Source organism: Diadema antillarum, unplaced genomic scaffold (genome assembly GCF_040938485.1).
Source record: "Diadema antillarum isolate AM-2024a unplaced genomic scaffold, OU_Dant_1.0 scf00000226, whole genome shotgun sequence".
NCBI classification, from domain to species: domain Eukaryota; kingdom Metazoa; phylum Echinodermata; class Echinoidea; order Diadematoida; family Diadematidae; genus Diadema; species Diadema antillarum.
Window position 1 is genome coordinate 2,323,203 of NW_027271115.1, and position 17,724 is coordinate 2,340,926.

Here is a 17,724-nt window from a genome sequence, read left to right on the forward strand (position 1 = left end):
TATTATGATGGCACATCCTCTAAAACTAAGGCCTACATGTGTACATAGTATTTTCCTGAAAAATGGTAAAAGCGCAAATAACGAGAGAAAACAGAACAGCTCACCAATGTCTTTTGAGCAGAAAAGTCCTTATTGCCACAAAGTGAAGCAGGAACTTACCATTCAGAAAAAGACATATCAGGGGAATTAGAATCAAGTACTTTGAGGAACGGATTGACAGAAAACTAATCTTGTCCTTTTTTTTCTCCTCTCTGATCTAAAGGAATTCTATATCGTTTCTATCGTTACGCTTGCTTACGAGATTGAAACCAATCCGCAAAGCCCCACTGTAGGGAAAGAAAAGGCCTGGCAACCAAAAAAATGAGCCAAACTTTGTATATACAGTTATAAGCGCATGACGATATTTTTGCGTGCACCTACTGTGATTCGCGAAACTCGCGAAAATAAAACCCTCTCCAAAATAACAGCTTAATACAGAACTAAGTAGTAGAGCGCACTGTATACTGCTCTCGTGCAAACGTGAACGTGGGGTTGTTATGTGTTGTGTTTGCCCCTTGAAAATAGAGGGTGGTGCTGACGTCACAGCCTACGTGCCTTTGTCTGACCTTTTGGAGGTCAAAGTAAAGTTCCCTTTCCACCTGTCTCTGTCATTCAAATCAGGTCATTCACGGGGAGCACTGGGGCAACAGGTTGGATGAATCGACCCACGTTTCCTAGAGAGTCAATACCGTGTCATGGCACACTGGCAAGCATGTGGCATTTGACGACACGCCCCATCAATCCATCTTTATCAACCCCATTCCCACATCATCTGACGTCTTCAACATCATTTGGTTGGAGTTCACATCATATGTAAATTCCTGAAAAAATCTTTGTCCAGTTTAACCAAAAATACAAACAAACAAAAGTGTAATAATAATCATAAGATACACATGACTCATGAAACTGGAATCCATGAAACTTGTCATGTCGATCTGTATTTATGTGTTTAAACATAAAACAAAAACAAAAACAAATAAAGAGATGGTGGCGAACCTTCAATACAAGAACCAGAGAGTGCTTCCGTGAATTGCAAACTGAAGCAAAGGGGTTCTGAACTTATCACTTGACAATAATGATAAATCACATGATGTAAACATCAAGGCAGTCAAATGCTTTTCAGTTATTTGTTTATTCATTTAATCATGGTAATTACACATTCTTTACTATTTTCAGTGATACTGTAAAGTGGTGGAGTAATAATATGCCCACTTTACTGTAGAGATAGTACTGGCAGAAAGCTGGAATATATTAGTTTTCATGCCAAGACATGTAATATAAGTGATGGAGCAACTTACCCATTTTAGTGTTTGTAGAACCAGAAAGCTGAAATCTATTCATTACCAAGATACAATAGGTGCTTGGTACACAGTGTATTACATAGTGCCACCATGCAACCTGGAGGGTGAATGAGTTTATGAAACAAAAGAGGTACTGCCACCCTACTTGAATAGTGGATTTAGTGGCAATGACTGGACAGTGGCAATGACTGGACTGTGACTTAGAGATGGAAAACCACATTAAAGTGGCTGGTATTGTTCTACGTTACTTTGAAGTTTGCCACCCTGTGATGCCGTACAAAGAACCAGAGTACAGCATACATGTAAAATGCTTTGTATAAAGTCTCTTTCTCAATCTCCCCCTCTCTCCCCCTATCTCTCTCTCTCTGCCTCTCTCTCTGCCTCTTTGTTTCTCTCTCTCTCTCCCTTACCATTCATGGTCAGTTTTTGTATAAAGTTTTTGTATAAAGTTTCTTTGAGAAGGGTTAGTCAGGAAAGCTTGGGTACGATACCAGAGACAAGTATCATGGGATAGTACATAGGAGCAGGAAAGTATAATAGTATATATTGGAGTTGATACTTCGCGTCAGTCTCTCTCCCCAGGGAGGTGGATTCCCACCTCCCTGCTCTCCTCCCCAAGCCCTGTCAAGTGGAAGGACGTGTTCCAGTTTCTCCGAGACCGAGCTTTTACACTTAAATGTTTTAGTGGAGAAACTCAACCTTTTGCATCTATACACCCAATTCCGTCCTGACAAAACTAAGTCATGTCTACTGTACATCAGTTCAAAGTTGATAAGATGTTTCGAATGATATTTTATGGACGCTTTGATGTACATTCGAAACGGTCTGTTATAATTATGTTGGTCGATCTAAGGAGGAGTCAAATGACCACTTAGTGTTTTGAGGACCAGACATGCAGCTTTCAGAATGTGCAGCAATCCCGAAGTAACTTTCATTTGGACGAGGACCCCCCCCCCCAAACTGTATAGATGTCTCGAATGATATTTTATGGACGCTTTACTGGACATTCGAAACGGTCTGTCATATGTTGGTCGACCTAAGGAAGAGTCAAATGACTACCTAGTGTTTTGAGGACTAGACATGCAGCTTTCGGAATGTGCAGCAATCCCGAAGTAACTCTCATTTGGACATGGACCCCCCCCCCCCCCTCCCCAACTGTATGTGTGAGTCAACTCAACGCAGAGATGTCTTCAAGTCATCATTCGCGGCTCCTCTTCACTTCATGAACTGAGCGCTCCAACGAGATTCGCCATCAGTTAGCATGTTAAGTCGACCGCGAGAACTGTATTTGTGAGCATTTTGCGCGAAAATTGAATGATAGTGCATGACCCAATCCCCTTCATTGAATATCAGAGTAGACTTAAAGGTGAGTACATTCTTATCTCAGTCAATTGTATATGTATAATAGCTCTTTTTATTTTTCATGGTTAAAAGAGATCAAACTGGTTGCTCTGATGCCTGACTTTGAATAAATCTCAACACCAACAAGGTGATTAATGTAATCCAATGTGTACCACATTGTCTTTGTCACTGCTTTGACGCCCACATATTTGGTTTGTTTAATATTTCTGTGTGATATCCATTTGGATGAAATTATGTATTCGGGGTGAGAATAAGCCATCCTGACAAGTGACTTTATTCTACACATATACACTAACACCCCCCTTACAATACTATTTGGTAAAACTTTGTTTTATTTGTTTGGACAATACCCAGCGTATCTCTGGTATATGTGTGGTGTAGACAAGGTATGCCACCGTGTGGTATCAATGTACTTGTTATTCTGTACAGCGTGCCCGAACCACCTAAAAATCGAGTGTTCAATTTCTCTTGATTCTTCTCCCTCTCACCTATTAAGTTATTTGCTGTTGTTTAATCATTTCCACATTTCAAGGCACCTAAGGATAAGATACACTAACAACACCAACTATCAACCAACAAATAAAGAAAAGCAACAACAGTAAAAACAAACAAAACCAATGAAACACCTACCACCTCTCTGGTAGTGGACGAAGATAATCTGGGTGATATTCTTTGGTATAAATGCCCTGAGCAGGGACGGATCCAGGATTCCCGTAAAGGGGATGCGCCTGTACAAAATTAAAGGGGGCACCCCCCATTTTTTCTTTTTATTTCTTTTGTTTTAATACAAAATAAAGAGGGACGGAAGCCCAGTGCGCTCCCTCATGGAACCGCCACTGCTGAGTGATTAAGCACAGCAAACACGGAAGTATCATTGTCTTTTTTTCTTTTCTTGAAATCCATGTCAATTGACAATAACATTTGTCAGTTCTAATGTCAATATCGTATATATCAACGCGATTTTATATGAAAGCAGTAACTGATATTCAGAAGATGATGACATCGCAATGCAATACACAATGGTGTGGAAAAGTCTTTCCTTCGTCGAGGCCCCCTTGGCAATTAAAGTTCGATGAAACTGACAGGAATATGATGAAATTCCATCTCTTCAGTCTTGTGAAACGAAATACAAAATGACAAACAACCAGAGGACAATGTGACACGTTACTTAATGAAGGACGGATTGTGTTCACTTAGTGGACTAGTAGACTTGCAAAGCGAACTACCCATTATACTGTTTCTATAACAATTACTCCATGGCATTTTTTCCTTTTCAATGTTTTCTGTTGTTGACACATACATGTACCTCGCATAAAGGAGGTAGTCATGGTTTTTACCGGTCCAAAGAAATGTATAGAATTGCATATTTGTTAAGGCCTTTGTGACCCTTCTAGAGCCATCGAATTCAATGCAATTTTGAGAAAGGGTGTGCCGTGGAAACTCGAAGTATTGACTCACCAAGCCGATAGTATATTGACTTTACTGGTAATATCGCACAGCTAGGGCCTCCGATGTCGTCAGAGTAATTATAGAAGTATAAACTCACAGATGAAGGTTTTTAGTATATTTTGTTCCGTATATCATACATCACGACAGGATGAAACAAAATCGTAGAGAAATGCGATTTTCCCTGATACATGTACCACCTTCTGCTGTTTTTTTTTTTCATCTTATTCTCTCTTGGGATTTGGGCTAACCGATTAAACCATCGTATCATAACCGACCACGATGCACGAGTAGGTATTTCTGCGTACAATGTATTTCATATTTGTGCGCGTGTGTTCTTTTGCGGTTTCTTGCTGTTTTTTTTTTTTTTTGTGTGTGTGTGTGTGAAATCCAACGAGATTAAGAGCGGGAGAGTAAAGGTCAATTACTTAGATAGTCTCGATAATGCGTTCTGTGATATTCTTCGATTCTTTAATTCAAACCACTTCTTGGCTTTGTCAACTATCAAGTGCACCACAAGGAACGGTTGTGATTAACGTTAAATCCGTGTACTTACCTCATCTGAATCAAGTAAAAAGTAGCCTCGTATGACGGGACTAGCCGTGACTTCCCCGTCGTCCTCCTCTTCGACATCGAGCTCCTCCTCCTTTTCGTCCTCGTCATTTTTGTCGGGCTCCTCGTGGACGACAGGGGCTTGTCTGGGGTTGCCCTCCACTACTGCCGTCAATGCGTAGGCCTGCACACTGACATCCCGACTTGTCTTGTCCTTGTCGACGCGGACTTCGCTAAACCTATCGTGGAGCAGGAGTAGAGAGACGACCAAGGAGTAGAGACAAATGACCACGAATGCGATCTCCTTCGTCTGTTGGGCATGTAAACGTGAAACGGGGGAAATAAAGGAAAAGACCAAGGAACAAAAAGAGTACGACAAAGTTAAGAACTGAATATGATTATGTGTTTATCAAATTAATATCCACTTTATCTTCTGTCAAAGTCATCTAGAATAACAACTGTATATCATTATTCATTCTTTTTTTTTTGTTCCGTGGATGTAGACAAGATCAAAAACACGGAAATGGAAATGACATCGAATTTCAGTATCAAATATGAGTTACCATTAAATCTAGGTACAGTTGTACTGGATGATCGTCAAAAAGTAATAATATTATGCAAACACACACAAAAACATAATATACGCATAATATGATAGCTATTTTTGGTCCTGCATATGCCTCTCTGACATTTCATGGGCATTTCATGTCTCACTTCGAAAGTACAATATAGGTATACAAAATGTATGTGATGAATAAGCATACTTGCATTAGTTTAATGACTGATAGTATAATCCACGCCAGCATAAAGAGAAACAAAAACAGCAACATGAAGAAGACTAAACCAGGATTGCCCTCTTCAGTGTTATTTTTTGTTTTTCTTGAAAAAATAAAGGTTTTCCCGTTTGCATTCTAAAAATGTATGCAGACCTTTTCATACCTTTATTTCTTTTTTTAAAAAAGCTTAGTTCTTAGTACTTGTTGATATGTAAAGTAAGTTGTCCACGTGCTGGCGTGATAATATCATCAAAAACAAAACTGAAACCAAGTTTATGCTGTATTCACCAAGAGTTTATTTCGGCACACAAATTTTGGAGTGATTCGCTCTTTCAAAGAGCGCATCGCTGGAAAATTTGTGGTGAATACAGCCTGAACTTGGTTTCAAATTTGTTTTTTGATGTACATACGTCATATATATATATAGAGCGAGAGATAATTCCCTTCCCAAACGTACGCGGAACCTCATTGTGGGAAGCATATAGGGAAAGAAATTGGACTAAGCCTCAGTCCAATTTCTTTCAGTGTATATATATATATATATATATATATATATATATATAATTAAAATATATATATATATATATATCATATGTGGGTGTATATATATAATTTGTCTTTTCTCGGTGGTTTGGTTTTACTTTCCATCAAGGACGAGAATCTAATATATACCATTACATTATCCCTAAACATAATGTTTGCCTTACAAAGGGGAGGGGGCGGTAACTCCAATGATCAGTGCGGCGTTTTATATGAATAATATATGGACATGATAATATTTGCCTCTAATAAATTGTACGATTGTTTTCTCTTTTCTCCCACCGCGGTTCTGTCATCCCTCTAGAGCATTCGCTGACATCGACTCAATATTGACAAGTGAACCATCTCATAAAAACATAAATGTATCTATCTACCATCTCATCGGCAAAAAGTGATTAGTAAACCAATGGAGCTACTCTCCACGTTTACACCATACTTTGTTATCCATCCATTTGCATCAAAAATCGACTTGTCTGTCAAACTCGTCATCCCACGAGAAGATAATATCACTCACAGTGTCCAGACAAACACACTACATCCCTCCATCTTCCCTTCCCAGCCTCATCCACTCGGTTGTCCTTCGTCATTTTTCTGGATGCATATTCATGAGTAGTGACTGGAATGACGTATGTTGATGTCCACAAGAGGCCATAATACAGATGACAAAGACTACACGTATAATGGCGTGGATATTAACAACCTAATGCCTGTTATCACGATCTGTTATAAAGACTGTTTACTGTAAGACGTTGTGTTTACAATGACCTTAAAATCAACTATGGAGCGAATGTTTGCATATAGATGATAGGATTACAGCGTCTAGGCTAAACACATACGGCCTCAGTGTTGACTGTCGACTGCTATTGCCTATAGAATTATAACACGCCTACCTTTATTCCATGCGCAATATTTCCAAGCAAGCGTCATGTACGTTATCCATGAGACGTGCAATGTCATTCGAACTCTATAACACAGCCCTGGTCCAAACAGATAATTTGTCTCTCTGTCTCCATGTTGTTGTTTTTTCATATTTTATTATTTTTCATATTTAATTTTCTTCATTTGATATGATTAACACATGGCGAACCATTCCCTGTGGGCTCAGGTCAAGGTTAATCCGTTCCATACTGAATCCTTAATTCCCCATAAAGTTAAAACATGAACAACCAGATTCCCGTATGGTACGGGTTAAGTCATTGAGTAGCTTATTATGTAGAGTCTATCTGCTAAAGACCCGACGTCTAAAAATGGAAATCGTTTGAATTGTTATTGCTTAACACCTCGACTTGATTGTGAGAATACTGGCGGGAAGAGAAAAAGAGGGAGAGAGAGAGAGAAGGGGAGGGGGTGGGGAGGGAGAGAAGAGAGATAGAAGGTAGGGTTTACCTCAGGAAAGGATATAAAACCTACTAGTCTATGCCATCAAAACACTCCACCTCCACCTCCACTAGCCTTTTGACAAGGCTTCGTGGCTGAGGAATGAGACTAACACGCCACACCGAGCATTGCGAGAACATCCGTTCTCCTCAAGTTAGTCTCTTTTTCAGCCACGAGGCCTTGCCAAAAGGCTACAATCTCCTGACCTTCAGCACGGATGATAACGAGCGAAACACCTTGTGGGACATGTCAGTGTCTCTGTTGTGTTTTGTAACATGTACCCATCATACACTGTATACTACAAATTAATGATTACAATGTACTGTATATGGAACCTATAAGTACGGACTCATGGTGTACACGGATGTTAATTTACTCTCAAAGGCAACGGGCTTATGAAAATCATTAATTAGGCAAAGTGTACGGGGTGCCAGAGAACAGTTGACATGACGTTCTAGGGCATCAGTCATCACTAACAAAATATATTTTGTTAACAAGTTCTTTTCTTCTTTCTTTCTTTATTCCTTTCCTTCTTTTTTTCTTTCCTTTCGTTCTATTCTATCTGTTTGCAGTAATAAAGATTAATATGATGATATCGGCAGAAATAATCTGAAACGATAATAAAAAAGATATCAAGTGGCCTAGTACAGAGATATTGCATGTAAGGCTGGAAAAGATTTATGAATACATTCATTATATCAATCAATATGAGTTTTCATTTTTTATATCTAATCCTTTATATCTCATTTTTATCTAAAATACATATTACTATATTTTTCTCATTCATATCATATATATATATATATATATAAATATAGGTAGATAGATGGATGTTGGGTAAGTGGTCCACGTGTTGGTGTGATAATATCATCAAAAACAAAATTGAACCAAAGTTCATACTGTATGTATTCGGCGCACAAATTTTCGAGTGATTCGCTCTATCTCGAGTGGACACTTGAGGTACGGCGAATCGCTCGAAAGTCGAAGATTTGTGTGCCGAAATCACTGTTGACACAGCATGAACTTGGTTTCAGTTTACATAAGAATATTCAAATGTATAATAATACATGTACCTATTGTCTATTTATCCGTTATCCTCTGAATCTTGGTGAACTAATTCTTTTGAAATGCACAAATTATGTGCCAAATCAGATGCATTTACATATTATTTTGACCTAATTGGAGTCAAAGCATTTTCCTATTGGAAAAGCTTTAAGCAGTTTATCAAAGTAGCACCATGCACTCGTTTTGTTTATTGCTAATCTCTTTTCAACCTTTTGTAATGTAGCAGCTTGTTTCGATTGTTGTCTGCAAAACCACATTTCTGAACACTTCCTGGACAGCCTTCCAAATAAAGGAACTAAAGTGTAATAACTAAAAATTGCACTATTGTGAGGCAAATTTTTTTTTTCTCTCTCTGTTTATCCCTGACTATCTTGATCAGCCACAGCAATATGAAACTGTGTCTCTCAGGCTGCGTTCACATAGAAGTATACTATTCGGGTATGGTGCGCATTTTCAAGGGCAGGCGAATAGCTTGAATCGAATGATAGGATTTCTAAACACCGGGTCACATACAGTGTAAGAGGGCACTATTCGAAAATGCCGAATAGCTGCGAATAGTATAGCATAGTGGGAATTCGCGCTTGTTCGATTTTCGAGCAGCGTATACCATCTTTCGTTTATGAAATGATGAAAATTTTGGTCTGGATTTGCCCTTTAGCAAAAGTAAGCATGTCGACTGACATCTGATGCAGTTTAGAAAATGTTAAGATTGCTGGGATGATTGTGTAGGAGGAAGAAATCCTCACTGCATGGGATAGGGAGTTGATGGTGCGGGTGATGGTGAATAGCGAATAACGAATAGCGAATAGCGAATACCGTATACTTATATGTGAACGCAGCCTACAAGCAGATGAAACAATTTTTACACAAATACGATTGGCACTATATCATATCAAAGTTTCTAAGGTCATCCATTAAGTAAACAATAGGTCTCCGTTGTTGTCAATTCACCACTTGACGTAGCAATGTAAATGTCTACTATATGGTATCACAATGGGTGAGGCACGTTGCTCACGTAAACCCTTTCCATTAAATTGCGGTGTCTCACACTATCCTTTGCGCAGACATCGCATTGTCTTCATCGTATTATCTAAAACAGGAGCTGAAGATTATTGTCGTATACATATTGTTCTGATAGCCTGCCTTTCAAGATCTAAAAGCAAATTCTAACGATGAGCGACGGAAATTTATGACACGATCGTTCGTGCCAATAGTACGATAAACTGTCATCACAGCATCTTGCCTGCAGTCATATAGATCGATAGATATCAAAAGACAAGTTGTAATCAGGCTTCCAATAGATGTCATTAAAACTCTTTTAACCTTCATACGACAAGTCGTTAACTCGACGACATTTTCCTATCAGTCACGTATTTAACCCCTGTTTACTCTCCTGTACCGTTTTTGTTTTGTGTTTCTTTTTTCTGCACCATTTGAAGACATGGCTGAAATGGAAACTGTATCATAATGATAGTCATCATTGTCTTTTCAGAACTTTTGGGGTAAGTCTCGGATGGTGCTGGTCTTTCACTGTCGTGGTTAGTTGTACTGGGAAGGTGGTATTCCACCCCCCCCCCCCCCCCTTGCAGAACCCCCTCACGGTATGACGCAAGCTCAGCTCCTGTCCAAAGTCACGTCTTGTTAAATTGTATAACAAACTCAAAAACTACTTTTAGCTTGCAATGCAGTATCTGATCAGTAGTCTCCAAGTGTAATGCGTTGCTGACTACGTCCAACGAAGGACATTTTTCAAATACTATTGAATAGACTGAAAGAAAGATATTTTTGTATTCAGAGGGGTGAAGGTTCATGTGTAAGTTTCTTCAATTAGTCTCCCTCTACAAATTAAATTTGTTAAGATCGCAACTGATTATCTTTAAATTACTAGAAACAAGCATGTCGGAAAAAAAGGAACCAGTGGGACTCGAACCTGTCATCTACCGCTCTCCTGGCAGCGACACTTCCTTCAGGCTAACAATGGTTGCCAAATACCCAAGCTCCGAAATTCCGACACTGTTATGTTAATCCAAGGCGGACAAGGCAAGATATAAGGTTCAGGTGTGAGTTTCTTCAATTTGGCTCCCTCTACAAAAGAAACTTGTTAAGATCGCAAGTGTTGATCTATGACTTAGCAAACAAGACAAATAATGTCCTGAAGAAACTATTGAATTATAATACACACGGAAACTCACGCGCTATGGATACTGTTGAGGCCCGATATATTGTAATCTATGTGCATTAGAAAAAAAAATCCACGACCACGACCGCTATGCTCCAGGTCTTATGAGAGTGTATTACACTGTACTTCCTGCGAAGCGCATTGGTTAATATTTCGCATTGTCGTCCATCACTTTACTTACAGCTGTACATCGTGTCATACACTGTAACAAAGTCATATTCATAACATATTTCTTACGTATATTGTGTTTATTTCAGAGCAAAAAAACGACGGTTCTGCATGACATACGAAAAACATGAGTTGGCTTTAATGTAATGGGTTCTACATTTTCTCCAGATACTTGAATCGAGCTGCCACTCCCATCCCCCCCCCCCCCTACACACACATGAAGCTTTCAAACCAAGATATGAATATGACATCATCTGTCAATCACTGCTTAACAAAAAGAAAATGAAATGAACCTTCTCCTAAACTGAGCATAACTAAGATTATTATTTCCATGCAATGTCCTATGATGAACACACACACACACACACACACACACACACACACACACACACACACACACACACACACACACACACACACACGAAATGTATATTGACCGTGTCGAAATGCACGTCTCATGGGTTGGTGTGTATGGTGAGGAACGCTGAGTTTTACTGGAGCACGTTTGTCTTGTCGCGTTTCTAACTCCAAGCGTCCACCTGTGGCAATTCCCGGGAACGAGTCATATTTGTTCACCTGCTCTTTTCATTAGAAATCTATATCCAATGATCTATGTATGCCGTTTGGAATCCATACCGCTGGGTTGCAAATTCCCAAGATGTGCAGGAAAAATTAAACTGTGAGAATGTAAAATTGCCGGTGTCGGTGTCATTCGATTCTATAATGAGAGATCACTGTTTGAATTACATGATTCTCTGAGAGATTAAATTTCACTCATCCGCAATCGCCTTTTTTGGACATTTGCCAAGGCACTTTTTAAATCTTTCAAGAGGTGAAGTGTGATGGTACTGCACGCTTTAAATAGTACTGTGCGTGCAAGGCCACATGTTATCTTTTGATGGACTGCTGAATTCATCTCACTGAGCTTTACAGATGAATTGCAAGACAGAGTAGAATTTTCCAAATTACGTCACTTTGCAATAGTGGCATGTAGGCCTACTAAGTCATCACAAACGATTGCAACATCTCACTTGGCATTCAAAACAGAGTAAAATATGACAGAATTACCACGGTTTTATTTAGTTTACACAAAAACCACAGAGACTTCATAAGAAGAACTAGTTTCGTCTTCTCCAGTACTAGTATTAGTTGACGGTTCTACTTGCGCGATAATATTGATTTGATTCGGATTTCTAAGAACATAGTCATTGCAATGACCGAAATATGGCCGAATTACGCAATCTGTGACGTCACAGTGAGTTAAGATTCAGTAAAGTTGCGCGAATGTTTGGCGGAAATAAAGTATATAATTTGATAGGCATTGTTGATTACGATAATGTGTCACATACAAGGGGATGTTGACACTTGGTGCTTGAATCTTGCACCTGTCTCCTCCTCGAAACCTCTCGACGTCCTAAGAAAGCAAACTATATTATGTGAATATAGTATCAAATTACTTTCAATTAAAAAAAGACATATCATATTGTGTGAAACAGGCGCCGGAATGCAGGCTGTGTTTGATTTTCATTACGATGCCGATATCGCGTACACTTCTCTGAACCCAACATCTGCCTTATACGATTCAGCTGCTTAGTTTCATTTCCAGTTTGCGTTTGTATAATTTCCGTCAAAAGTGGTAAATGAAGTGACAAAACCCCCTACAAATATACATTGTAAGTACGCTCTACGGAGATGTCTGTGATTAAAATTTATGATACGTATAATTTCAAAATGCTCTTTTCTGATCGTATATTTTGTCTCACGTCCATGTTTTTTTCTTGTGCCTGCTATCACACCAAGGCATCAAAACTAATCTTACCAAAACTACTGATACTAAGCTTTTATACGTGTGTCAAAAGCCGAACTTGCTAGAATAAGCCAGTTCGGGGTTCCAGTTTGAGCATGAGCAGAAAAAGGTCATTTGTACCGAGAGACAGGTTGGTTTTTAATTTCACTGAGATAAGCATCTGTAATGCTATGATTATTCATGGTGGTGCCTGCCAGTACATCCACCTGACAGCAAGCCTGGTATTTGGCAATGTTAACAGAAAAAGTTTGTTAATGTATTCAAAACAGCACAATGAAATAGATGCTTCCCAAAGTGTTGATTGACGAACCATTCTGGTCACTTCATGATCTACACAGGTTCATTCTTTGTTAGAATACGAGTTCCATAAATTGCTATGTTGGGCAAGCTGCTGCATTATGTCCCTTTGAATTTAGTGAAGTGCCTAACCACCTGAGAAAAATGAAAGGTCATTTGTACCCATGTGCACATGAGCTATCTCCGAACTGGCTTATTGATTTCATTCATGTGGCCGTTAGGCACAACCATGCAGCTATCGTGGCTCCATGGTACAACTTAAAAACTTCTGAAAAACTTCTTCGCAGCACTAAAACAGAAAGAGCGAACTTTGGAAGCCAGAGACCTCTTATCTTTCTGTATTCTGCATGCATAAATCCAACGATTGCTGAGGACATCCACTCACTGGAGGATCTCTTTAGGGGTACAAGGCAACATGGACAAGGTTAACCAGACCCTACGGGCAGTGTGTGCATTGCAAATAGATCTCCTGTTTCAACTGGTCAGTCATTTCTCCCCTTTGGCTTTGTTTGTTTAACAAAAATCAAACTTATTGCAGCTATTTTTAGCTATAGAAGGGTTGAGGCTATCACATCGACAATCATAAAAACACGTACATTTTGTGGTAGTAAGGTGTTCCCAGGGCGTTGTCATGACAACGTCATTGAATGACAGCTGGAGTAGCTAAAAGTCCACGTCTATTTTGTAAGAGGCCTTTTTCTGTTGGATGCAGCTCTCTTGAGGTTTACAGCAAGGAGGTACTGTACCTCCTTGGTTTAGAGACAGGCCTGTAAGGCTACATCAAAACTTTTGAGTATCTCAAAACCCTCGCGGATGCAAGATTCGCATCAACCAGATTCGGAATCAGCACCCTCGAAATACTGTACATGTATGTTGACATAGGGTAAAATCATCACTTCACTTTCGATTTTGTCGCCATTCACAAGGAAATACTTGAATAGAATTTCAGTTTTCGGCGGCCATCTATCTTGAATATACCCAAATCCTAAAGAATGCGAGAGTTGTCTCTCTAGACAACTAAATCAGATTCCAGTTCAGCAACCTCAAAACGGATCAAAAATACGATAAAATCTTCATTTCGATTCTTTTACCAAATGTTACGGAAATACAATGCATATCACTATATGAAGAAATAATCGATTTCAACCGTCATTCTAGCAGCCATCATCATCCCGATTCGGATTCAGCACCTTCGAATGGGGGTAAAACCATCCAAAAACATTGGGCGGGCAGCAAAACAAGGTTATAGGTCCAAAATTTGACTAACAACTTTGCACAACCATATTGTACAGTATTTGTCCCCCTGCAAATGAATATTCACGCACGTACACATAGGCCTACATATTTAATCAGCGTGTTTGTGTGCCATCTTTTATCTTCTTTTTCAAAAAGAGCATGGTTGGCGATGTATGGACAAGTGACTTAAAGATAACCCCACTGGCATCAGATCCATAACTATAGACTCATCTGGCTAGAAGTGGATAAGTGGGTACTGTTTAACGTCTATAGCTGTGATAGTGGCATAAAACAACCTTGTTGTTTTGGGTGTTTTTTTAAAGCCGCCAATGGTCCCTTAGTCGTATTAATATAGAGATCCTTCGGGTTAGAAGACAGGACAACGTACAAATGTACATATCCAATGTATACATGTTATGCAGCTCCATGGGAACCTACCGATTATTTTACATCTTATTCCGAAATCCTAACAAAGAATTCCATTATATTTGAAAAACAGGGTGTAGATTAACGTCGATATCCCTGGCTTATCATGGGACAATTCTTAATGTACTTGACGTGCGCCGGGGCTAGACCAAGTTGAAAACACTATTCTATATGCTGTAATTCTCTCTGAAAATCCCGTCACAATCCGTGAATACAGAGGATTGTCCAATTAACACGATCCCTGCTGGAATCCCTGTATTTGGGCTTTATACATGAATATAAAAGTCTGCGAGATTCCCACAGACTATACATAATGAGTTGACTTTCAAATTGTAAAATATCTTTACATTAATTGCAGCAGGATATACCACCACAAAGTTTCCCGGAAGCAGACTATTGAGACTTCTTATTGCAAACGACTTCTGCACATCGCTCTTGTGTGCAGTGTAACCCGTACATAGTGTACATCGCAGATATTGTATTTTGTATTTTGTAGTTTCAGTTTGTGTTTCTAAATCACTTTGATTTTTTTAATGAATTTTGGATTGGGGGTGTTTGTGGGGGAAGGGGGTTAAAGACGCCTATCCAGGGTTTTTTATCTTAATGAATAAATATAGATATAATAGATAGATTTGTGAGGAAATAGATAGGATTGTTAATTTGGGGAGTGTGTGGGGGAGGGTTGGGAGAGCAAAGGGATCTGTTTTGTAATTGTGTCACCCTTTTATCGGTGTGATCATGAGTTTGTAAATTGTGATTTGATAAATTGTGAAATATAAAAGGATTTTTACATAGCTTGTATTTTTATGCAAGAGATTTTAAAAGGCACAAAAAATGAATATTTTATTATGATAATCAGTGGCACATAAATCTGTAACGCTGGTTCCGTCTGGAAGGGATATTGGTTAGGGCGGTCCGCGGACTACAGTTTAGTTAACTTTGCCCAATGCCTGGCAGCCCCTCGGGTGCATTCAGTGTTTAGGTATTTTTGTATTGTATTGACTGATTATTTTGAGTTTTGCAATTGATTATGTATTGTATGTTTTTTGCCAAATAAAATAATAATAATAATAACATCTGTAGGGACTGGTATAAACTACCTACCACCGTTTTCATCTCTTACTTTCATATTTAAGACATTTATATGCCCCCCTCCGTCTTCAAAGCCATCATTGCCAAATCACGGTTTGTTTGATTTTCTCTAGATATCAAGTTCATAAAGTAAACCCAGGCATTGAAAGACTATATTTCTATCTATACTTTCTGTACCAACAACACCTTCATTTTGTCGAAATTAAGAAAAATTATAAAATGTATAGGGCCTACAAATTACCCTTGACATGATCCAACCGATGAGCACCATTAGCTCAGATATCAGTAAGAAGACTGACACTACAATTGGAATCACTCGTGATCACGACGATTCATCTATACCGTCATAGAACTTGCGATCGCGTGGTATACGACATCCTGTAGTCCTGCACACGTGCAACATGCATAGCCAATATGAGGTACTGTAGATGCCGTGTGAACGAGAGAACGACATTTTGTGCTAGATATTTTGACAATTGAGCCGAAAACAAAGCAAAGAGGAAAATCAATATTTGAAACCGAAACAAAGAGTAAAAACAAAAGAATAAAAATGGAAACAAAACAATAACAAGGAAAAGAAAAATCATTACGGGAAAAACCGCTTAATTTGTACTGATAATAGATGTTTAAAAAGAGGTGCAAATTACGCTAGAAAGCTTAATCATGCCAATGATTTGCCAACTGAATATGGCAAGTACGTGCATGGGCATGATGAATCTATATCTTGTATACTGCATAATGTCTACCCACAAGTGATAAAATACTGTAATATCATAAAATAAAGGGCATGCATACGCACTTACAAGAACAGCCACGACGTGTACACAAAATCTCAAAAGCGTGAATGTTTGCCATTTTGGCAATTGCGCACTTTTAGTGCACATTTGCCGTGATTTTATTCTCAGTCTATTCCCAAAACAAATGGGTCTATACGCAAACAATGAAACGAAAAGTCGACACTACACTCACTATAGATTATAAATTTCATCGAAAACGATATCGTCTCATAATGTACTTGGGACAGTGTCATGGAGTGACCGTTTTACATCCAATTGGAGCTGCTGCTTTGTGAGCCGTATCATCGTGTCATGGATGACAGCTGATCGAACCAGGGCGGCTGTAATCAAACTTCCTGGCTGAACACCTGGCCTTGAAAACAGCACACATTGAAATATAATTGGGATTTTGGATACTATACCTTTGCCATCCACTTCATGACTCGTCTGCACGTTGTCCACAACACCATTCTCGCATGTCGTAAAACCGTCAACGTTTGGTTTGTGAGGTAGTGCCTTCCAGCTCTGCCTTTACAAATAATGAAGAACGTTCAGTGCAGGGAGATGAAAAGACGACGTTGCCATGTTTTGTCACCACGGGGACATGACAGCTACAGATCACAGAGCGTGGTCGCCCCCTCGCCCTTTCTGGCTTCCCTCAACAGGGAAGAAGGGGAATGATCAGTCAGCAATCAGTTTTCATCACATTCTACGTACCATTGGCGAGAGTGACACTAACCGTATCGTACAACGAGCGTTTGTCCACCAGCCAGCGTCGTCAGTTCTGGTATACCATGGCGTGAGCATACGGCTTGGTGCTCAAGCCGCAGTCGAACATACTACCGTACTATGCGCATTACGGGTTGACATAATGCATAGTCACTGAGCTGTGGTATTCTTCAAGCGCAGCGTTCTCTATTTGAGGAGTTACAGTGATTGCTATCGTTGCTGTAGTGTAGGAGGACAACAGACCTATGGTGGTTATTGTTCGCAGCCCCCCCCCTTTTTTTTTTTTTGCTGTACGTTGGTTACTGGTGTCTCACCTGAAGCATTCATGCGAAAGATCAAACGCCCTTTGTTTAATCAAAGAGGAGGTATTTTATATAAAGGGGGACCCCCTTGGACCCCGTCATTGAGTACAATGAAAAGATATGTTCATTGCTTGGCGAATTGCAATAACAGACCTGTCACTGGAAACGCATAACTAATCAAAAACTCTCAGGAAGCGAATTAGACCTATAACAGCGTGTGATCACCGAATATTCGGACGGGACCTTCCTAGCTG

General features: G+C 39.4%; 1 protein-coding gene across 1 annotated transcript; it reads right to left on the reverse strand.

The window, feature by feature from the left end:
* Nucleotides 1-665: 665 nt before the first annotated feature.
* On the reverse strand, nt 666-17,312 carry LOC139724675 (uncharacterized). Its single transcript, XM_071635803.1, has 3 exons — nt 16,862-17,312; nt 4,705-5,010; nt 666-713 (listed from the first exon to the last, which is right to left on the reverse strand). The coding sequence occupies exons 1-3, from the start codon at nt 16,907-16,909 to the stop codon at nt 666-668; spliced, it is 402 nt and encodes a 133-aa protein (XP_071491904.1). The 5' UTR covers nt 16,910-17,312.
* Between the last annotated feature and the right edge of the window lie 412 nt (nt 17,313-17,724).